The sequence below is a fragment of the Zalophus californianus genome, chromosome 5 (genome assembly GCF_009762305.2).
Source record: "Zalophus californianus isolate mZalCal1 chromosome 5, mZalCal1.pri.v2, whole genome shotgun sequence".
NCBI classification, from domain to species: domain Eukaryota; kingdom Metazoa; phylum Chordata; class Mammalia; order Carnivora; family Otariidae; genus Zalophus; species Zalophus californianus.
The window spans coordinates 112,766,123-112,790,064 of NC_045599.1; the positions used below are offsets into that span (position 1 = coordinate 112,766,123).

Here is a 23,942-nt window from a genome sequence, read left to right on the forward strand (position 1 = left end):
TTCTTCAGTGAACCTGACACCTAATCATATAAAACATTCTTCTGCTCAAAAAATCATCTACTTAATGGGTAACCACAAAGCTAGCTCAGGATAAAAATTCTATTTCCTGCCCTCCCAGAGCTGTCAACCTGGCGGTAGGGGGAAAGCACACAGACCCCAGGGAGACAGTAAGCAGCACCGTCCACGTGAGGGGCAGAGGCAGGACACTTGGTGTAAAAGGCTCTCCCTAGAGGACGGGTGTGGGGATGGGGGTTGAGCTTGAAGTGCAGGTGGGCTATGACTGCCTTTAAATGGTGGGGGTGGAGATGGGGGGGGCCCATTCCACAAGCATTTATCCGTCCGTCCCTTCTCAGGAACACAGGCGCTACAGGTAACAAGAGGAGGAGGAGCATCGGCCCTGAAGAGGCTCAGGGTGGAGCATACTCATTCACTCCGTGAGGATTTACAATGGCCGAGTCCCAGGCACTGGTCTAGTCACTGTGGGGGAAAACGGAGGACAAAAACAGACAATAACCCTTGCCCTCGTGGAGCCTGACAATCTGGAGTGATTTCCTAAATGATTAAACTTCATAGGACCTCTTTTAGGCAAAATATCTACTATTTGGTGCTTATTACATGGCACGCACTGTGTCAGGCACTTTAAATCCACTTGCCATTTGGTTTTTGTTGACTTCTCACAAGTTTTAAATAATGGAAGGGCAGAGAGGTTATGTGACCCACCAAAGGTCTCACAGCCAGCAAACGGCAAACCTAGATAGGCTGCCTTCAAAATGAGTGCAGGGGACCTGCCAGGGACAGAGCAGCTGTGCCTGCAGGGCAGGGAGAAGGCGGCACCACAACAGTGGCATGGCAGCTGGGTCTGGAAAGATGAGTGATGGAAATGGGAGGAACAGTTATAGAGGAGACAGGTAACAGCAGGAGGAGCCCACACTTCCAGGAAGAATATTCATGACATCCCTGGGGTGGACACATCCCAAAGGGAAAGCAGACCAATCAGGAGAGTCAAGGGCCCAACTCTCCCGACTTCAAGGACCTGAAGGCCCTTGAACAGCAGGGTTAAACTTCAGGTTCTAATGTAAAAGTACTGGGGAGCCATGGGTGATGTGTGAGCAAGGGAGTGACACCAGACACACACTCTAGTAACTGCAGGATCCCCACAGTCGTGAAAGGACAAAGACCTAGACCAGAAGAGGGGGAGAGGAACTGAAAGGGCAATCCAATCCGATTGATTCTGCATCAGTGTCACTTGAGTACCTTGGAAGAGAAATAGGAAATGGCCCAGCTCATTCTCTTCCAAATGACTTTATCTGGGTTTCCTTCACCTTCACATAATAAGAATTATGCTTCCCATTTTTACATAAAAAAGATAGCATGGAATTATGCTTCCCTTTTTTGCATAAAAAAGACTGCATGAAGGGGAGTTTGCATTTTACTTAATCCTGCCCTTCTAAAGTGCTTTCAAAGAGAATTTCAAGTTTCCTCAGCAGCAGGCTGCTACTCATTTTAAGTGCGTTACTTAAGTCTCAACCCTGAGAGTTAAGGCCTATGATCCCCATTTCAGAGACTGAGAAACCGAGGCCTAGAGAAGCAGAGGGCCTTATGAGTTGTCTTCTCTCTATGCAATGTGCCTTCATTTGCTCGAGGTACTAGAAATTCGACAAACAGAAATAAAAGACTAGTCCCTGCCTTATGAGCTTGGAGCCCTGTGGTCTGAGAACCACGCTTCTGACCCTGGCTCTTCTACTCACTCCAAGGCAGTGTAGTAGGTAGATTATCTTCAGCAAGCTAGTGAGTTCTCTGAAACTGTAAAATCCTCCTCTGCAAAATGGTAATAACACTGGGACCTACACTTTGTAGAATCTTTACAAGGATAAAATGCAACAATGCAAAAAGAAGGCTTGGCAGTGTGCACGGCATCAAAAGGATGCTCAAATAAATGTCGTGGACGATGCAGGAGCTAGCTGTTAACACTGCAATGCTCATGTTATGACCTCACTTCTAAGCCCAAGCCCCCATTTGCAAGGCTGCTTCTGACTCAAACCAGTATTCCTTCTATTATTCCAGAGAGAGAGGGAAAAGGGTGACTCATCCCCTGGCAATGGTGGAGCTTCTGGCTGGCCTGCACCAGCTGGGGAGAGGAGAGCCCCAAGGTGAAGGGGAAATATGAGCCCCTAGGGCCCCGTTGCCGGGCCATTGCCTCTCCCGGTTCCACAGGCACCCTGATCATTCGTACCAGCCAGGGAGCCCCAGTGAAAGCAGAGCTCCTGCCTGTGGTGAACGAAGCCAGCAAACCTGTCCCCTTCTGGGCCCAAGTGAAGAAGTTACTCCCCCTGTTCTCACACAAGTGAAGGGTGGGCAAAGGCACCCAGCCAAGGCTGCACTTCAACCTGCCCCTCCACAGGCCTGTCACGTTGGCTTGGAAAAGAAGCGAGCCCGGGCTTCAGGGGCTGTGGGAGCAGCCGTACTGCAGACCCAGGAACTGAACACTAGATGTTCAAGCCATGTGCCCGAGTCTCTGAGTGATGGGGCCCCTTCTGAGTACTCAGATCCAGTTTTAGAACAATGGGGGGACAGGACACCCATTGAGAAATGGGCCAAATTCACAAACACGACATTTCACAGAACAGAACCAAAAATGGTCCATAATCATGGGGTGGGGGTGGGGGGGAGGCATCACAAGTGATCAAAGAAATGCACATTAAAACAAAAGGGTAAAAGAATTTATTGATGAACAAACTGGTAAAAATGAGAAACAATTAAAATACCAAGAGTTATTTGGCTATGGGGAACCAGGCATTCCCACACAATGCTGGTAAGTGTGTAAATTAGCACAATCCTTCTAGAAGGCAATCCAGAAATGTGTTTACCAAACGCCTGCATACTTCCTTTGACAGAGTAATTTCACTTCTAGGAATTCAAATGAAGGAAAGAAGACATATGCAGAGACATTCATTTTTCAGCGAGGCTTACAAGAACAACAACAAAAATTATAAACAAATTAAGTGACTAACAACAAAGGGCTGGTCAAATACATTGTGGTTCAACCCTCAATAAAATACTATATAACCATTCAGATATGAAGACATGAAGTAGAATATTTACTGATGTGGTAAAACAATCACAGCATATTGTTTGGAGGAGAAAAAAAGCAAATTACAACAGTATGATTCCAAGTTACAATGAATATATGATCAAAGACTCCATTTTTGTGCAACCGATATAATCCATAGGAATCGGTAGGGAAAAAAAAGTCTGGAAATATATATAAAAATGAATAGTGGTTACCCTTGGGTAAGATTACATATTTTCAATTTTTCTTTATGCTTGCCAGTATTTTCTAACAATTCTACCTGTTAAATATTTTTCAATGATAAGAGATTGGACCACATGATTTATAAAGTTGCTGCCAACTCTGACATTTGGGGCATCTATGATTGATGTCCCAAGTGACTTCAGACAACCCGTATTTAGTGTGGGCTTACTGTGTGGTCTTTGGAGCCAAAGTCATGGCCCCACAGCTGTAGCTTTCTGCATTCCTCTCTACCCATAGTCACTGCCCAGCTGTCTCAGGGGCCAGCCTGGGAGCTTCCCCTGTCTGAAATTCACATGCCAAGGACTGAGGAAAGGAACTCGGCATGGTGGCAGGTGCCATGGGGGCACAAAGAGATCAAAGGCACAACTCTAGTTCCAGAATCCTACTGGGCCACAGGACTCACACACAAAAAGTGCCTGGTTGTATAACACAGGCTAAGAAAACCAGAAGAGTCAGAAAGCAGGGCAAGCGGGGAAAGGAAGGCCTGCTGGAGAAGGCCATGCAGGAATGGTGGGTGAGGGCAGTGGAGGCAAGGGGCACAGGCTGGGCAAAGGTGAAGCCAACCCAAAGTCCTCTGGGATACATGCCCCAAACCTGCCCAAGAAACTTTCACAATCCTTGGTCCGCAGATTTTCTGAACTTTGGCCTGAATGGGTAAAAGTTAAGTCTCCTAAACAGAAGTCTTCCCTCTATCTGACTCTGGATTAGCCACCAAAGACAAGTCTTTCAGATAAAGACAATAAATTACCTTTTTATTCACTCTGCCCATCCCTTCCATGGGGGGAGATGAAGGGGAGGGTCCGGGAGGGGCTGGAGGAGGAGAGGGACTCGCAGGAACAACCAGACATCTCACACGCAAGCAGTGCTCACCCCCACCACCTCGACCTCCTCTTCTCTTGCCTGCAACACCAGCCCCATTTGACAGATGGAGGAAAGGAGGCTCGGAGAGTTAAAATGGCTTGCTCTGGGGTCACCCAGCCAGAGAGTGGGGAAGGCGACTCCACTCAGGCCTTCTGACTCCAAGTCCAGTGCTATTTCGAGGTAACACACAGGACCTGGAGTCAGGAGCCCTGGGTGGCTCTGTCACCCGCTGGCTGCGTGGTCCTGTACAAGTCGCTCACCCCTCGCAACCTCTATCCCCAACTGTAAAATGAGGAGGCACGCGATAGCCCGCCCAGGTCCTCTTCCGGCTGGGCTCTATGAACCTTCTAGGGGTGGCGGCAAAGCTCCCCTATCAATTACATTTCCCAAGTTGGGCCGGCAAAGATCACCAGAGGAGCCTCAGCCTGTCACGTGGTTAAATAAAAAAAGCAAACGTCCCAGATTAACTTTCACTGCACTGCTTCTGCTGACACCTGATTACCCAATTTTCTAGTTTCCTTGGGTGAAATATCTCTGCAGGGTAAGCCTGCTGGGCGGCTAAAAGGACAATTAATTATTGGTGAGCCAAAGAACACCAAAGATGGAGTTAAAACCACGGTCCAGAACAGACAGTTCTTGCTAGGGGTCCCTGATCGAGTCTCCGGCTATTTCAGGCCTCCTTCACCCAAGTCTCAGTCGAGAGGTTTGGAGGCACCCCCCCAGACAAGTGCGAGGGCTGAGGACAGAACTTTCCCAGGGGCAAACTCGGTCCCACCCGCACCCAGTCCCTCTAGCCCCAGGCTGCCGGCCGGGGCCGGGGGGGGGGGGGAGTGGGGAGGGGGGCAGCGGGGCGGTGGTGGTGCTGGGGCTGGGATCTGCCATCGGAGCAGACGTGGGCGCGGGGCCGGCGACGGCGCCCGGTGGCCGCCGCGGGAGCTCCACTGCAGTTTCGTCAGAGGTAAAGGTACGCGCCTGGCGCGCGCGGCGTGTGCACACAAACACACACACCCGCGCGCGCAGACCGCTCATCACACACTACCCCCCCCACCCCGGCCCGAAGAATGCGAGATCACACGCCACCACCCCTTAGGCCCCCGCCCCGAAACCACCCCAGCACGCCCGCCACCGACCACGAGGCCCCGAGGCTCCCTGACGCATGGATGTCTGCAGCGAGCGAGGGCCGGCCCTCTCCGGCGCGTGGCGGGCTTCTTCTCCGCGACACCCCGCCGCGCCGCGCCGTCCCAGCCGCCAGCCGGGAGTCGCCGCCGGGAGCTGAACGTCTCGGCTTGCTGCGTCCCCTCCAAGTCGCGTCTCACGGCTAGGAGTCGGCTTGCAAGCCTCTCCCCGCCCACCCGGTCTCATGACAGCTGCTGCCGCCCAAAGACAGGCAGATTATAACAAGAAGCAAAGTTTCCCTCTCTCTCCTCCCACCGCCCGCCCCCCTCCGCCTTCCCCCTCCCTTCCAGTGTTATGCAAAACGAGCCGGCACCGGCGCTCCGACTCCAGGTACCAAACCAGCCCTCGCGAGCCGCGCCCGGTTCCGCCCGGCGGCCCCTCTCCGCGCCCAGCCGTGCGCCCGCATCCGGGGTCTCCTTCTCGCCTCCGCCGCATCTCCAGCCTCCCGGCTACCCGCAGCCAGGCGCCCAGAGAAAAAGCCCTAACTATGGGGCCAAACTTTACGCTTGCAACAGGCATCGGGTGGGGAAAACCAAGGAAGGGTGGGGGGCGCGCACGCCTAGTGCAGGGATTTTCGGTGGCGGTTTGTCCCAACAGCAGCCCCCCACCCCATCTCCAAGTCACCAGCTCCCTCGCACCACCATCCCCCGCCGCCCCGGCACACCAGAGCACCCTCTCCTGTCACGCGCGTGTCGCCGGTGGGGCTCCCAGGCTCAGCCAGAGCCCGGGACGCCGCCTCGCGTTCCCTTCCCCCAGCATCGCCGAGCGCGCACCGGGGCCGCGCGCTGCAGGGGGACCCAGGCGTCCCCAGACAGTCTTTCCACCCCCATCCTGCAGTGGTTTTCTCCCGGGGGGCTCCGCCGGTAGCGAAACCAGAAAGGTGCTATCTCCGCCGGCATGTCCACGTGCCCCGCAGCCCCCTAAGCCCTTAGCCGGCAACTAGCAGGAAACTCCGCGCTGCGGGCGCCGACGGGGAGCCGCGGGGGGCCAGCAGCAGCACGCGGGGCACGGGAGACCGGAGGACCAGGGCACTCCGGGGACGGGGGCAGGCGCCTGAGCCGGGGCCACAAGTCCACGTGAAAGTACGGCAGCAAGTGCCGGGAGTCTGAGGGCGCGCCTCCGGCACCCAGGACCAGCCTGAGGGTCCCCCACACCTTGGCGCGGCTCCACCTCCCCAAGGAAACGCGGTACCCCCCACCTCTGCCGGCGGGGGGAGCGGACTCCAAGCGACCGAAGCTAGACCCTCCCCGGCGGCCGTAGCGCCCCCCACGCTCCGGCTTGCGCGGGGGGGAGCCTTCGGCTCCCTGCCTTCGTAACAGAGAGCATCGCAGGGCGCATGGAAGGGGGGCTCTGCAGCCGGGAACCCTAGTTCCCCCCAATGCGCCCACCGCTGCCCCCCGGCCTCCGCGGGTGCGGCCGCAGCCCCCGCAGTTCAGCAACCTTGGCCCCGGGCCCGCGGCCCCTGCTGGCCGTACCTGCGTGTCGGCGAGATAGTTGAGGAAGAAGGAGGAGAGCTCTTCGTCCAGCAGCGCGCCGCAGTCGTTCCCCGCCATCTTCCAGCCGCGGCTGCAGCGTGCGGCGGAGTCAGCGCCGAGCCGGCCGGGGGGAGGGAACGAGCGAGCAAGCGAGGGAGGCGGGAGGAGGGAGCGAGGCCGGCGGGAGGCGGAGGGCGGAGCTCAGGCCCAGGCTGCCGCAGGGCCGCCGGCTGCGGGGGCGGGGCCGCGCGGTGCCAGCGCCAGCCGGGGGTCGCGCCCCCACTTTCCTGCGCCACGTCTGGCTCCGCGGTCCTCGCCCGCAGCCCCTGGCCGGGAGGAAAGCGCCCGCAGCCGGGTGACGATGCCCCAGCCAGCAGCCCGATGCCTGCGCAGCAATGCGGGCAGCCCCCTGCTCCTGCCAGAGCGAATCACGTTGCGTTAGCGCTGGGCGGGTCCTTTGAGACAACCTGCTTCTGCACAGCTGGGGAAACTGAGGCCTGAGAAGGCAGAGGACTTCGTGTGAAGTCACGGTGCATGTCAATAGCAGGAACACACAGTGCATTTCAATAGCAGGAGGACAAAGCTCAGGTCTGACTGCCCCAGAGTTTCGAGTTTCTCTACCTGAGCTGCAAGGCCATAGAGGGAGGAATACCATAGGTCAAAGGTGGAGAAATCAGGGAAGGCTCAAAGAGGGGGTGGCATTTTTCTCTTTTGAAAAAAAGGACGCATTGGCCCATATTCTGTTAAGTTTGACCGTCTCCCTCAAGTTTTCCTTCACTCCCCTACCCCCCCCCCCCCGTAAACTTCAATGACTTCCCTTACCATGGCTCACAATGCCTTGAGGTGGCCAGGCCCGTGCAGGCTTCTCCAGGCCCCCTGGCCTCCCAGTTCCTTCGATGAACCATCTCACAAGGGGCTTCCACACACACAGTGCTGTCTCCCGCCCTGTGGCCATTCACCTAGTAACGGCATCTTCAGCGCATCCTTCCCCACTGCCACTCTGTCAACCCATTCCTTCTCCCCCCACCCCCACTGTCATGGGTTCCCTTAGCTCTACAAGCCTTTTCCTTAGAACACTGGTCACAACTGCCTTTTTACATTTGTTCTAGTGAAGATTTGCTCTTCATGTCTCTCCTAACTAGACTCTAAGACCCATGAAAGCAGGGACTGAATCTGCTTTTGCATTTACTGTGTCTCCAGTGCCTGGCACATAGTAGGTGCCTAATAAATAATGTGCTAACCATAAACCCCGGAGGATTTGGATTCCCCCCACCCACCCACCACCACCACCACACGTTGAACAGATAAAAAAAAAAACGCCCAGAGTCATTGCTGCCAGAACCAGAACTCAGGCTTCCTGAATGCAACCTTGAACTCTCGCCATCATGCCCTGCTGTTTGTTTGCCAGGCAGTAGATGAGGGCACCGCCTGAATAAAGGCATAAACGCGGGAAGATTTAGGCGCGTTTCATTGGGCACGCCTGCCTCCTGCTCTCTAGCCCCCCTCCCCTGGACTGGGGAGGGCTGCCCCACCCGGCCCACCCTGCGTGGGCTCCCTCCCCAGATGAGGAAGCAGGGAGAGCCCTCCGTCCACCTGCTCAGACTTGAACTCCTGAGCAAGAGCTTCCGTCTTCTCCAGTCTGAGGTTCCCAGAACCGCAGGGCGTGATTTCACTCTTTGGGCTTTAGGCCAGCGCGCTTTTAAGGAACAATGAATCCCAACAGACAGCCTACATCTAGCCTTGGAGCACTAGCCTGGGAGTCAGGAGTCCTGGGTCCTGCCTGGTCCAGCCCTGCTACATCTTGCCTCCCCATTGGGCAACTCAAGAAGTCAAGAGCATGGGCCCCCTGGTCAGACTGCCCAGTTTTGAACCCTTGCAAGTCATCTAGTTTCAGGCCTCGATTTCCTCATCTGCATCAGTGGGGATCATAGAATTACTTACTTCATAGGGATGTCAGGATGATTGAAGAGGTAATATATGCAAAGTGCTTGGCACAGTGCCTGACCTCCTGGGAAAAATAGCTAAACTCTGGTCCTCTGTTCCCTCATCTGTAAAAATGAGAATAACATGCATGTCCCTTGAAGGCCAGTGTTACTTTCCTTTCTTCCAGGGGCTGCTGGCTGCCTTGGACTCCAGTAGATCTGGATTTGAATCTTGGTGCTCACTAGCAATGTGCCCAATGTGTCATTTACTTAACCTCTCCGGGCCACAGTTTCCTCCCCGTAGGGTTCTTGTGAGGGTGGCAAAAATCTGTGCACATAAAACAAATGGCTGGGCCCTGCACCTGGCCAATAGGAGGGTTCCTCCCCCCTCAGCATCACCATCACCAAGGTCATCATCATTAGCATGAAGGGCTTTGCTGCTGCTGCGCATGGACCCCTGTCAGAGCCCTGCGGGACAGTTTCCCGAGATGTCCCTGCCAGATCCAGCATGGCCAGGGACTGGTGTTGAGCCCCTTGTAGCTGAGAGGCCAGACCAGGAGAGTCCCCAACGCCAGCCATCTCAGGCCTTGGCCTTGCAGAGCTGCAGTACCAGACAGGGCCTCCCAGGGAAGGCCTCAAAAGCGGTTGCCCAGAGCAGCTTTTGCCTTTAAAACTCTGGTGTTGAGGGACGCCTGGGTGGCTCAATTAAGCGTCTGTCTTTAGCTCAGGTCATGATCCAGGGTTCTGGGATCAAGCCCTGCGTCAGGCTCCCTGCTCAGTGGGGAGCCTGCTTCTCCCTCTCCCACTCCCTCTGCTTGTGTTCCCTCTCTGTGTCTCTGTGTCTCTGTCAAATAAATAAAAAATTTTTTTAAAATCTTAAAAAAGAAAAAAGAAAAAGAAAATAGAAGCCCTCCAGAAACCCCAGGTGCTAGGTGTGATCTTGTGCAGTTCGCTTGCCCTCTGTCAGGCTGTTTCCTTTAAACAAAAGAAGCTGTTTTAAAGGCTGTGTCCTTTTAAAACAAAAGAGCTGAGCTAAATGAACCTCTCCTGAACCCGCCAGCCCAAATATGATGCAGTTTATAGGTATCAGCCCAAACCGAGCTTTTCCACACTGCCCAGGTGCCAGATACCTGAGTGTGTCACCTCAGATTGTTTCCAACAGCCCTGAGGAGTCCACATTCTCATGTCCAGTTTCCAATGGAGGAAACTAAAGCTTACAGGGGATTGAAGTGATCGGCCCAAGACCACACAGTTAGGGACACAGCTGAGATTTGAACCCAAGCCTGTATCTGGTCCAAGCCACAGACCCTTGAAAGGAATTGAGAAAAACCCCACACCAGCTAACCCCTCCCAGGAAGCTGGAACGGTGGCACATTTCTTATTTTATGACTTCCAAGTGAAGGGCAATAATAATGCCAAACTTGGACTTCATGTGGCTCACTCCTATCTGCTCTGCCTTTTTATTGGCCCTGCCTCTCCCAAGATTAGTGAAAGTTTGCCTTGCACATACACGAGGCAAAGCCCAGACTACTCCAGGCTCCACGGAAACAGCTCCAGCAAAATGAACATTTTTCACTTAAATACTATAGTCACTAGTGACAAATGCTCAAAATTAAAAACATCAGCCTTTTCTTTCTTCTGATAATAGAAGAATGCTTTATTCAGATGCTATAACCATATCTCAAATTCTGGAGGGCATGACAGTCACCTGGGCTCTGTTACCAGAGATTACAATTCAGTAGGTCTGCCGTGGACCCAGGAATCCGCATTTAAGAGGCTCCCCTAGATGACTCACCTGCAAGAAACTATCCATCATTCAACCGCTATTTAATGAGCACCTACTATGTACCAGCCACTGCTCTAGGTGCCATGGATTAATCAGCAAACACAATAGCTGCCACCCCAGCGATACCCTTCTATTCACGATCAGTGCATAGTGAATTTTTGTTGAAAGAGTGAGGGAGCTAGGACATGGGTCTTGATAATTACTGAGGTTTCCTGCCAGCCACCCACAGCTCTGTGATTCTATGAGCCAGGCCAGGGAGTCAGAAACACACCTATTTCCCAGTTTCTGTCCAGGAGGCAGAAACTCGAGCCAACAGGAACTAAAAAGGCACCTACTTTGTATTGTTAATTCTGACAGCCATCCCCACCTTTCATTGAACATAGAACTTTAGAACTTCCACGGGGCAGTGGAGAGCACGTTATCCCCCTGCTCCATAGTACAGGTAGGAGAACGTGGCCAAGGCCACACAGCCCTTCAGTGGCAGAGCCGGGCCTGGAAGCCAGGGCTGTGGACCATGTGTGTCGTACCTGGGTGGCTTCTCCTCAGGGCTTGGAAAGACCTCATCCAGATGGTGTCATTCTCGGGTCTCAGAGTTGGGGGTGGGGGTCTTTGTCACTTGAAAATCCATCATAAGCAAGGCATTTCCGGTGTTAGTCAATGCCCTCTTCTTCCTGGAGGGGTTAGCCCATGAACTCGCCAGTACATTTGGGAGCTACATTTAGCAGACTTCTCTTTCATATGCTACAACCATTAAAGAGCTTCCAGGTCAGCCAGTGAGGGGCATTAAACAGCCAAGGTATTGTCAGCTGCTGCTGTCGCTGTCATGTGCAAGGGCTGGCTTTCATTCACCCTCCTCAGTCTCATAAATGACTGTGCACAGAGCATGGGAACGATGGATCAAGGGAGGGATAGAAACCAGCTTCCTCCCCATCTGCCCACAGAGCTGAAAGATCCTTACGCCCATTTGATAGATGTTGAAACAAAGGCTCATAGATGTAAGGGTTACTTTGTTTTGTTTTGTTTTTACAGAGATATACATTCTACCAGCTTGTTATATGTATCTCAGAACAGCAACATTTAAAGAGACAGCCACCCAACAGGAAAGGGTACCATCTAAATTTAATATCCCTACAAATAAGGCAAGCAGATGGCAAGACCCAAGGACCTGTTCTTTACACTCTGCCACTTACTGGCTTTGGGACCTTATGAAAATGACTCCTTGGCAAGGATCATCCTATCTATTCTGCCCGACCTAGAATTTTGTGTGGATCAAATTCACTTACAAAAGACTGAGTGTTACATTCATTATCCTAAGTCATCAATAATAGTCCTTCTGGGAATTTATCCTAAGGGTCTGATTCAAAAGATGGGAAAACTACAGCATGATGTTTACATATACTTTGATTCAACAAATATTTTTAGAAGCTGCCGGGTGCCAGGCAATGTGCTACAGGCCCACAAATGGGAACCATGATACAGTCTTTGCTCTTATATAACTCACAGCTCTGATCACCACGTGCAGGGGAGGAAGTCAACATGCAGTTCCCTAGGCTGTAATAGGTTCTTTAACAAATAGGGAGGCTGGAAACTGGAGGGGCTGGGAGAAGAGCCTAGGGGAGAGGGGGGGCCCTGGGCCAAGGCAATGAAAGTAGCAAGAGGAATATGAAGGTGTGGATGGGTTAAAGCCATATTCTAGACTGGGAATCAGTAGGCTTTGGTCATAGGTAGGAAATGGCGGGGAGAATTACGGGACACCCAGTTTCTGGCTTCAGTGGGTGATGGGTCTTAGAGGAGAGGCAACTCGGAGGGAAATCTCCCAAGGGGGGCTTTGGGGGTGTGGGGTATCCAAGTGGAGACATGTAAAGGGAGCACATTGATGCCAAACAAAAGATTGGAAATAACCTCAACATGTAGTAAGACAGAACAGTTCCATTCCACACCACCTCACCAAGGGTAGACAACAGCTCACGCATGCACGGAGAACTGTGTCCAAGGATGCTCCCTGCAGCATTGGTAATTATGGTAAAAAGAGAAGGGCTCTAAAAAAATGAACGGTGGTGAGATTACATAATGGAGTATTAGACGATAGTGAAAATCAATAACATCTTCATGAATCCACACAGATTAATCACAAAAACAGTAAGGGAGACAAGCAGCCTAAGGATATAGTCTTATGCCACTACATAATATTTTGAAATACATAAAGTGATAGTCCCTAATGTTGGTTAATACATGAATGTGAAGTAAGAGCATAAACATGGGACAGCGAAGACACAGATCACTTTCAGGAAAGTGACAGGAGAGGGGGCATCGGGTTCGCTCGCTTAGAAAGACCCCGTGTGGGGCGCCTGGGTGGCTCAGGCATTAAGCGTCTGCCTTCGGCTCAGGTCATGATCCCGGGGTCCTGGGATCGAGCCATGCTTCCGCCTCCCTGCTCGGCGGGGAGCCTTCTTCTCCCTCTCCCACTCCCCCTGCCTGTGTTCCCTCTCTTGCTGTGTCTCTCTCTCTGTCAAATAAATAAATAAAATCTTAAAAAAAAAAAAAAAAGAAAAGAAAGACCCCATGCTTGGTTGAATGCTCTGCTGTCACTGTCTCGAAATTCATCATGATTTTTTCATAAAAGCCCCTGCATTTTCAGTTTGCACTGGGTCTTGCAAGTTATGTAGCTTATCCTGGGAGATTAGAATCCATGGTACAGAAGAGAACTCTGACTATACCTGGAATGGTTTGTTTTCTTGAAAAAAACCTCAAAAATATTTTTGAAGGGTCAGTGTTGGTCAAACCTGTGTAGCATATTGTTCCTATACTTTTCTGTATGTTTGAAATACTTTATAAGAACAGTGAAGCTGGACTTATGTAAATACAGTTTATTTACATGATGAAATACTCTGCAGAAGGCAGAAGAAGGCCATATGGAAAATGTATGGGGGAAAATGTATAATATTAAGTGAAACAAGGTTATAAAAATATTTATGAAATGATTACAGCTCTATGCATAAATGCACATGTAAAGTCTATATATTAGAGTGACATAAGAAATCTGAACACATGAAACAGGATTAGGTTGGCAGAAATAATTTATTTTAATATTTTCATTTCTCCTGGTGCAATTTTGTTTTTACAATAAATAAAATGTAACTAGCTATCTGCTTCCTATACTAAAAAGCCAGCTCCTCTGGGAAACTAGGTTGCCGAGTGCTGAATGTGTTAAGTACCAGTTGTGCCCTGTGACAGGGACATTTTGGAGACAAGATCTCTACATAAAGGAGAGCTATGATGGTGGAACTTTTGGCACGCTCCCTAAACTGAGCTCTGAACTAGGAGGCAGGTCAGTCTCACTCTGGCACCAAACTCACGTTTGGACAAATCTCTTCCCCACTCTAAGACTCAGATTCCCATTCTGCACAATGGCCATAGACTGATTGGCCATCCCAAACAATCGTTGGTTGGGCATCTCCCCCGGGGGCCTCTGCCCTGACTGTACAATGCTCTGATTCCCTCTCCCATTTGCGGGAGAAATCATCTGGGCCGTGTGTAGTTTGGCAGCAGAGGCGGTTGGAGTCAGGATACTGAGAAGAGAATCCAGGTCAGTAGGCCACCCCAGGAGGGTTTTATATGGGGTGGAATCTCCTTAGCTCTTGGAGCAGCCAGAACTACAGAGTTCCAGGGAAAGGGCATGGACTCACAAACATGCAAAGGTAGAGAGGGTACAGTATGGCATCATGGGCACAGCACCATGTGCGCAGCAGAGCATCATGCGCACAGCGTCATGGGTGCAGCAGAGCGTCATGGGCGCAGCATCATGGGCGCAGGAGAGCATCAAGGGTGCAGCACAGCATCTTGGGCACAGCAGAGCGTCATGGGCGCAGCAGAGCATCATGGGCACAGCAGAGCATCATGGGCACAGCATCATGGGTGTAGCAGAGCATCATGGGCACAGCGTCATGAGCGCAGCAGAAGCATCATGGGCACAGCAGAGCATCATGGGTGCAGCAGAGCATCATGGGCACAGCATCATGGGTGCAGCAGAGCATCATGGGCACAGCGTCATGTGCGCAGTAGAGCATCATGGGCACAGCGTCATGAGCGCGGCAGAAGCATCATGGGCACGGCAGAGCATCATGGGTGCAGCAGAGCGTCATGGGCACAGCGTCATGGGTGCAGCAGAGCATCATGGGCACAGCGTCATGGGTGCAGCAGAGCATCATGGGCACAGCGTCGTGGGAGCAGCAGAGCATCATGGGCAGTGTCATGGGCTCAGCAGAGCGTCATGGGCACAGCAGAGCATCATGGGTAAAGTGTCATGGGCTCAGCAGAGCGTCATGGGCACAGCATCATAGGCACAGCAGAGCAGAACATCATGGGCATAGCGTCATGGGCGCAGCAGAGCCTCATGGGCATAGCAGAGCATCATGGGCGCAGCATCAGGGACACAGCAGAGCGTCATGGGTGCAGCAGAGCATCATGGGTGTAGCAGAGCGTCATGGGCACAGCATCATGGGCGCAGCAGAGCGTCATGGGCACAGCAGAGCATCATGGGCACAGCAGAGCGTCATGGGCACAGCATCATGGACACAACAGAGTGTCATGGGTGCAGCAGAGCATCATGGGCACAGCCCTGCTATCTTCAGTTTCCCTCAGAATACTGACAGACACTCAGGGGAGAAAAACAGATTAAAAGGGAATATTCCACCTTCTGTCAGAGTTATTTTATTATTTTTTCATTATAAATTATTATTATTTTATTTTATTTTAGAGAGGGAGGAGGGAAGGGGCAGAGGGAAAGGGAGAGAGAGGATCTTAAGCAGACTCCAAGCTGAGAGCAGAGCCTGACGCAGGGCTCAATCCCACGACCCTGAGCCAAAATCAGGAGTCGGAAGCTTAACCAACTAAGCCACCCAGGAGCCCCTACAAATCACTTTAAATTACACAAGTGACCCATAATTATGTTATCCTTACATAAAAAATGGAAACAACAGAGAAAGGACATTTCTGTGGCCGCCTCCACCCAATACCACTCCCTCCCCAGAGGTGCCCACTGTTAGTATTTCATGAGTGGCCTTCCAGACTTTTTCTTTGATCTATGCACTCATTATGTTCACAGAGAAACTCAAAGTTTTGTTTGGGAGATTTTGTTTTTAATGAAAATGGAATCTTACTGTAATTACTGTTTTGTAATATCCTTCTTAATGTGTCTAGAGGTGCTTCCATATCAGTATATATAGATCTGCCTTATTCCTTTGTATCACTGCATGGTATTCCCCAGGGTGAGTGGGCCACAGACTTGATTTGTAACTGTGGCCCATCATGACTTTACACTTGTGTTCTCCAGGTGGTTATATGGTCCTGGTTATGTCACTGAAGAATAGACAAAGATAAAAATAGAAAGTAATGGCTTTCAATGGATGAGTTCTTTTATTCATTCAGCCAATGAAAGCCTATGGAATGCTTACTTTAAGTATACCCTTCATCTTTTAATGCACAGTCAAGCCAGATCTGTATAGATGAATTTAGCAAATAATATTAATCATGTTGCCACATTATTTGAAATTCATTCATCATTCCTTCATGAGCGGCCTACTTTGTGCCAGGCACTCTGCTAAGCTTTATGGGACTGTTTTAGTTATGACTGCTTTGATTTCAACGAAGAGAAAACCCCTCTCAAACCAGCTTTAACAGATAATGTATTGGTTTCCATAATTAACACATTAAAAGTAGGAATGTTGCCAGAAGTTGCAAATGTTCATTTCTCAGCTCTGCTTTCCTCTGTATTGGCTTCATTCTGAGGCAGGTTCTCCCCGATGAGGGCAAGGTGTGTATGATCCAGGCCTGAACCCAATCCTCTTTAGCAAATCCAGCAGAAGGAACTGTCCCAGTCTTCCAGCAAAGGTCCAGGATTCACTCCCGATTCTATCAGTTTGGCTTAAATGCCCATCGCTAAGCCAGTCTCTGCTCTGATTGGCCAGTACTGGGTTACATGCTTACCTCTGAATCTGGGAGTCAAGCAGTTTCGAAACAAAGATTTCTTAACAAGGGACCGTTAATTTGCATAGGAAAAAATTCTATCTCTCTTTTCACTAACCTCTAACTGAAATTTAGCATTTCCTTCTGTTACGAATGTAGCAAACAAATCACAGTAGCATTAAAAGTATCTATAACTTTGTCACCAATCAAAATCACGGGCATTTCATACGACATCACAGTTGTCATTAATATCTCAAAGTTTCATTTATGTTCATCACTATTTGAAATATAGTAGGTATCAGACCAACTACACCAACAACAGATATCCACTCCAAAAACCTGTAAAGATGGGTCACATATGAGCCTGCCCTCTAAGCCATTTAAACTAAAAGAGCCCCAGAGATGCTGTGGGTCCAGCCTCATCATTCTATAGATAAGAAACAACAGGGGTGCCTGGCTGGCTCAGTTGGTAGACCATACAACTCTTGATCTCAGGGTTGTGAGTTTGAGCCCCACGTTGGGTGTAGAGATTACTTAAAAAATAAAGTTTTGGGCACCTGGGTGGCTCAGTAGTTAAGCGTCTGCCTTCGGCTCAGGTCATGATCCTAGAGTCCTGGGATAGAGCCCCCACATCGGGCTCCCGGCTCGGCGGGAAACCTGCTTCTCCCTCCCCAACTCCCCCTGCTTGTGTTCCTGCTCTCACTGTGTCTCTCTCCGTCAAATAAATAAATAAAGTCTTTAAAAATAAATAAATAAAATAAATTTAAAAAAATAAAATTTTTAAAAAACAAACTAAGACCCAAGAGGGGCAGGGACTTAGCCAAGGTCACTTAGCAACCAGCAATATCCGGACCCAGCAAAGGCTTCCTGACACTAGACCTGGTTATTTTGCTCTAGCCCCTTCAGGGTCAGTGGAGAAGGTGGAAGGGATCCCCAGACTCGAAGTTAAACCACTGTACACGGGAGAGAAGGAAATGTAAAGCACTAAATGCCTGTATCAGGAAAGAAGATCTCAAATCAATAGTCTAACCCTCCACTTTAAGACACTGGAAAAAGAAAACCAAACTAAGCTTCAAACAAGCAGAAGAAAGGAAATAATAAGGTTTAGAGCCAAAATTAACAAAATAAAAGAACAATAGAGAAAATCAACAGGACCAGTTGTTGGTTCTTTGAAAAGATCAACAAAATTGACAAACCTTTAGCTAAATGGACCTAGAAAAAAAAAGAGAAGATTGAAATTATTAAGATAAGATATGAAAGAGGGGATATGACTACCTTACAGACATAAAAGGGGTTGTAAGTGAATGCTATGAACAATTGTATGCCAATAAATTAGATAACTCAGGTGAAATGCTCAAATTCCTGGAAAGACGCAAACTCTTAAAACTAATTTAAGAAGAAATAAAACATCTGAACAGACCTGAAACAAGTAAAGAGGTGGAATTTGTAATAGAAAAACTACTCACATAGAAAAGACCAGGCCCAGATGGTTTCATTGGTGAATTCTACTGAGCATTTAAAGAAGAATCCATACCAATTCCTCACAAACTCTTCCAAAAAATAGAAAAGGAAGAAACACTTTTCAACTTGTTCTGTGATACCAAGACCAGTCAAAGACATTACAAGAAAGCTACAGACCAATATCTCTTATGAATACAGGTGCAAAAGCAGTACACATAAGGACTTAACCACAGAATTAAATATCATAATGGGAAGAGACTTATAAAGATGTCTCTAGTTCCAAGAAGATTCCCATCATCAAAAGCAATAAGACATAATGATGATACATGAAATTAAATTTAAGCATAGAAGTTTAGTGGGACCATTTTGGGAAAATATGCAAAGACAATTCATGAGAATCTTTTGTTCCCTAAAGCAGGAGTAATAATACTTTTCTGCCCCACCTCTCCAACATTTTTTGAATCATTTCGAGGATCACTTAAGGATCATAATGATGTTGAGAGTATTTTAAAGCCCTCCAGTATAAAATAATTACTGTTGGGACTCTTCACAGTTTCTAGAACATAAGCCTACTCATGAGCTCCATTTTATTCCTTGTAATGAGTTATCTCCTGATTCCGGACCTTTGCATTTGCTGTTCCCTTGACCTGGAATGCTCTACCCTCACCTCCCCTCATGCTCTGCTCCCATTCTTCATGCCTTGGCCCAAATATCACCTTCTTAGAGAAGCCCTCCCTGGCTGTCTGATCTAAATTCAATCTCTGAAATTATACTGCTTGTCTTCTTGTAAGACAAGCAAAACAGGAGAGCAGGAACAGTGTCTTGATCCCCAGTGTCCCCCAGAGCCTAGGACAGCTCCTGCCACATGGAGGATGCTGTTAAATGAAGAGGGATCCACATCTCTGAAATTGATAGCTAGGCCTGTTGTACAGATAAGGAAGCTGAGGCTTGAGGGGGAGAAAGGACTTGCCCCAGTGTCTTTGACAGGTAGAGTATGCATAAAATTTATTGTCCAAATTGGAAGGTTCGGGCCCTGGACAAATGCTTAACTGGACAGAATATGGGGCAACAGGTGTAAACTGAGACAGCAAACAAAGACACAGGGTTCACACTTTCAGAAGGGGGACTAAACTCCAACTAGTGTAAGCCATGTTCTTTCTGTCACACCCCAAGTTCTGTGAAAAGTCAAGGTCAGCAAATTACTTTCCCCCAAGGACCCTGCCCCAGAGGGAACACTATCTTGCAGGGCTCAGGAGCAGCTGATCCACACAACTCTTTGCTAACTTCGTTGCTGCCCAGAAGTCCTGAGGAGGTTCTCCATAGTGGGACCCAGATTTCCTCCATCAAAGTAGATACAACAACAGAATAAACAAAATTAAACCTGGATCCCCTTTGTGAAGAGTTGGGGGGGTGCTTGAGCTATATGCTTAAGGAGAAGCTCATGACATCGCTTTGCTCTACAGATGCTGGACTTGTCTCAACGTAGAACCCAACAATGTGCCTGCCCTTTAACCAGATCTCCCCATTCCTAGCAATTCAACGTAAAAATGAGTGAAAGTAAGAGAAAGAGCTAGTGAGGCAAACACATTCATTGAGTTAGAATGGGGATGGGGCGGCTGAGTTTGGAGCCCAGAGTGAGGCAGGCCTGTGCTTGAAGCTCTGCTCTATAGCTATCAAGATGGCAGTCAACAATCCCCCCACCCCATGCATGGTATTCCTCCAAGCAGGAGTGGGGGTATCTTCCTCCCCTTGACTCTGGACTCGCATTGTGACTTTTCTTGGCCAAAAGAATGCAGCAGAGAGGGTGTTGTGCCAGATCCCACCTAGGACTTAAGACACCTTGGAGCTTCTGCTTTCCGTATCTAGGAAGCCCCACACCCATAAAGAAGTCCAGCCAAACTGCCAGGCAGACCGTGTGGAAACAAAGAGGCCCTGGAGGACGACCGACCACAAAGAGAGAAACCAGCTTGCCACCCCCCCCCCGGTCCCTCCCCCCCACCCCCATTTCCACCTCCTCTGCAGAGATACCAGGCATCTGAATAAACCCATCTTGGATCCTCCAGCTCCAGTAAAGCTGCCTCAGTCAGTACCACGTGGAGCAGAGATGAGCCAACCTCGCCAAACCCTGACCACATTGCAGAATCATGAACAAAAAAGCTGCTGTCATTGCCTTAGGCACTGCATTTGGGGGCAGTGTGTTACACAGCAACAGATTACTGCGACACTAGCTGTATGAATTTTGGCACATTATTAAAATTATGTGAACCTCAGTTCCCTCATCTATAAAGTGGGATGGGGCGGCTGGCTGGCTCAGTTGGTTAAGCATCTGCATTCGGCTCAGCTTATGATCTCAGGGTCCTGGGGTCGAGCCCCGTGTCCAGCTCTCTGCTCAGTGCGGAATCTGCTTCACCCTCTCCCTCTGTGCTTTTCCCTGTCTCTCTCAAATAAATAAATAAAATCTTTAAAAAAATAAAATAAAGTGGGATAATTTTAATACTTAACCTTATAGGGTTGTGGTGATGCTCAAACATCATATAGCACATATTTAGTGATTTCGTGGAATATAATAAGACATGACAATATGATATAATTTCCCGCAGGGGTTGAGATTCTGTAGGTTAGTAGATGAACTCTACTGGGTAGGATCATATGGAACCATTGGAAATCACCAGCATAAAGTTCATATACAGCTTCATTTATTAAATAATTTGAAGCAGGGGCGCCTGGGTGGTTCAGTTGATAAGCGTCTGCCTTCGGCTCAGAGCATGATCCTGGGGTCCTGGGATCAAGCCCTGCATCGGGCTCCCTGCTCAGCAGGGAGTCTGCTTTTCCCTCTGCCTTCACCCCGCTTGTGATCTCTCTCTCTCTAATAAATAAATAAAATCTTTAAAAAATATATTAAAGGGTGCCTGGGTGGCTCAGTTGGCTGGGCCTCTGCCTTCAGCTCTGGTCATGGTCTCAGGGTCCTGGGATCTAGCCCCGCGACGGGCTCCCTGCTCGGTGGGGAGTCTGCTTCTCCCTCTCTCAGTTCAGGCTCTCACTATGTCTCTCTCAAATGAATAAATAAAATCTTAAAAATAAATAAATAAATAAATAGATTAAAATAAATAAATAATTTGAAGCAAACATTAAGTAATAAAATGTCTTCAAAAAAGAGTGACACAGGGGCGCCTGGGTGGCTCAGTTGGTTAAGCGACTGCCTTCGGCTCAGGTCATGATCCTGGAGTCCCGGGATCGAGTCCCACATCGGGCTTCCTGCTCAGCAGGGAGTCTGCTTCTCCCTCTGACCCTCTTCCGTCTCATGCTTTCTATCTCTCATTCTCTCTCTCTCTCAAATAAATAAATAAAATCTTTAAAAAAAAAAAAAAAGTGACACAGGGCGCCTGGGTGGCTCAGTTGGTTAAGCGACTGCCTTCGGCTCAGGTCATGATCCCGGAGTCCCGGGATCGAGTCCCACATCGGGCTCCCTACTCAGTAAGGGAGCCTGCTTCTCCCTGTGACCCTCCCCCCTCTCGTGTACTCTCTCTCTCAAATAAATAAATAAATCTTTAAAAAAAAAAAAGAGTGACACAAAGAGAGCCATTCTGATTCCAACAAAGTAAAAATTTTCTGAATAAAAGCTGGAAGGCAATGTGGAGAAATGAAAAGTGTTAGTGTTTTGAGTCGTGGATTTTATATAAAAATGCACCGTTAGGAATTCCTTTTTCCTGTTGTCAGGTTCTTAATAATAAATCACTTTAATGCAATTTTCTTTGTTTGAAGAAAACACGGAGAAATGAAACAGTGTATTTGAATTTTGATTTTGGTGAAAATGTTCTCTACCAAAATTTCCTTTAATTCAATCTTCATAAAAAATAATTTCAGTGCAGTTATTAAATAGAAAAGCTGGCCATTGTGTAATTTATCCAGTGCTGTTCTGAGCTCAGCAGGGAGCTAAGTGCTTGTATTCCTTCATTTATTCAACAAATAAATGAGCTAAGGGGAGTGCTTTCCATGCATTTGCAGTTTGATGCCTCTCTGCAACTCTCTAATGTCAACGCTGTTGTTAGTCCCATTTCACAGATGAGGAAACCGAGACTCAGAGGTTAAGTTCCTTGCCGGAGTCATTCATCTTGGAAGTGGCAGAGCTGAGGTTTGCATCTGGGTCTCCTGAGGCTCTTTCCCCACCCTCTCTCACTCCTCTGCCCACAGCAGCGCAGACTGCTTTAAATGTTTATGGACTGAATAAACAGAGACTGGGATGCCTGGGTGGCTCAGTCGGTTAAGCGTCTGCCTTCAGCTTGGGTTGTGATCCCAGGGTCCTGGGATCGACCCCCACATTGGGCTCCTCGCTCAACAGAGAGCCTGCTTCTCCTTCTGCCCCTCCCCTTGCTCGTGCTCTCTCTCTCTCAAATAAATAAATACATAAAATCTTTTAAAATAAAGAAAATAAACAGAGACTGACCAAGCAAATAAGTGAGCACCGAGAGGCAGCAGCTTCACCAAACAACGGCACGGAGTCAGGAGAACTGCACTTGGGTCTGATTCACTCTGTGGCCATTCCCTCTGGACCTCTGGGGCCTCACAGGCTAAATGAGGGATTTGGATAGCTATTTAGAACATTTTGGAAAATAACCCAGACCATAATCCTTTGGACTTTAATTTTAACTGATTATAGTTAGTATGTTAGTCCTAAAAGTGTACTAAAAATATGCCAATGGTACTCAGATACTATTGAAAGCAGCTATCTGGACTTAAAGTCCCAAGATTTGAGTTCAAAGACTGGCTCTACTTTTGAGTGACTTTGGGCCAATTTTCTAGCTCTCTGACTCTCAAAGACAGTAGCAATCCTAATCTCCCTCGATGATCATGTGGACTCCCCCCCCCGAAGATAACCCACGTGAAAGAACAAAATATTTAATAAGTACTTATATCTTAAATGAAAGACCCCTTAAGAGACATCAACATAAAATTATATACTATATACAATTAGCATAAATCTATCTGTTTTGATGTTTCCTAATCACTCAGCAATTCTTTGACAGGTAGATACATATTTTTGATATAAGCTGCCATGAGGAAAGGAAGTGAGTGTGTTGCCCCTGATTCTGTAAGATCCATGAGACAGGGACCATGTCTGTCTGGTTCATGGCCATCCCCTGAGCCAGCACAGCGTGTGGTCCACAGTAGGTGCTCAATAAGTGTGTGATGGATGAATGACAACATGCCTATATCTCTGTGAAGGCAGAGCTCAGAGCTGAGATGGAAGTTCTCCCTCGTTCCCTACCTCATCTATTTCCTACGTATGGCAAACAAGCCCATGGAAAGATACTCAGGATCATCAGTCATCGGGGAACCACAAATGACAATCACAATGCAAAACCACTACACATTCCCTACGGTGACTACAGTTTTAAAAACTGACCATATCCAGTGTTTGCCACAATGTGGAGCAACTAGAACCCTCGTACAATATTGACAGGAGTGCAAAATGATACAAATACAAGATACTACTTCGGAAAATAGTTCCGCAGGTTTTTAAAAAGTTAAACATACACCTCCCATGCAACCCAGAAGTCACATTTATAGAAGAGAAATTTTTAAAAATATGTCCACATAACGATGCACATGTGAATTATCATAGAAGCTTTGTTAACAATAACCAAAAGCTGGAAACAACCCAAATGGTGGGTTGAATAAACCAACTGAACGAAGAAGCAAAACAAACCATGGAAACATCCATTCAATGGCAGAGTATTCAGCGATAAAAAGGGATAAAGTACTGATGCATGCAACAACATAGATGAATCTCAACTGCATTCTGCTAAATGAAATATACCAGACTCAAACGACTGAATAACGTGTACAGTTGTTGCTTGGACAATGCAGGGGTTAGGGACACGAATTCTTTGTGTAGTTGAAAATCTGCCTATAACTTTGGACTCCCCTGAAGCTTAACTACGAATAACTTTTTGTTGATCCGAAGCCTTACCGATAACATGAAG

General features: G+C 48.7%; 1 protein-coding gene across 2 annotated transcripts in view; it reads right to left on the reverse strand.

Annotated features, from left to right (window-relative positions):
• Nucleotides 1-6,946, reverse strand: part of PPARGC1B (PPARG coactivator 1 beta) — a 102,320-nt gene extending 95,374 nt beyond the window's left edge. For both annotated transcript variants that reach the window (XR_003522170.2, XM_027606216.2), the window contains exon 1: nucleotides 6,826-6,946. Coding sequence is in view for 1 of the 2 variants with exons in the window: in XM_027606216.2 (XP_027462017.1) it covers nucleotides 6,826-6,903 (78 nt within the window). In the remaining variant the exon portion in view is untranslated. The remainder of the gene's footprint in view (nucleotides 1-6,825) is intronic.
• Between the last annotated feature and the right edge of the window lie 16,996 nt (nucleotides 6,947-23,942).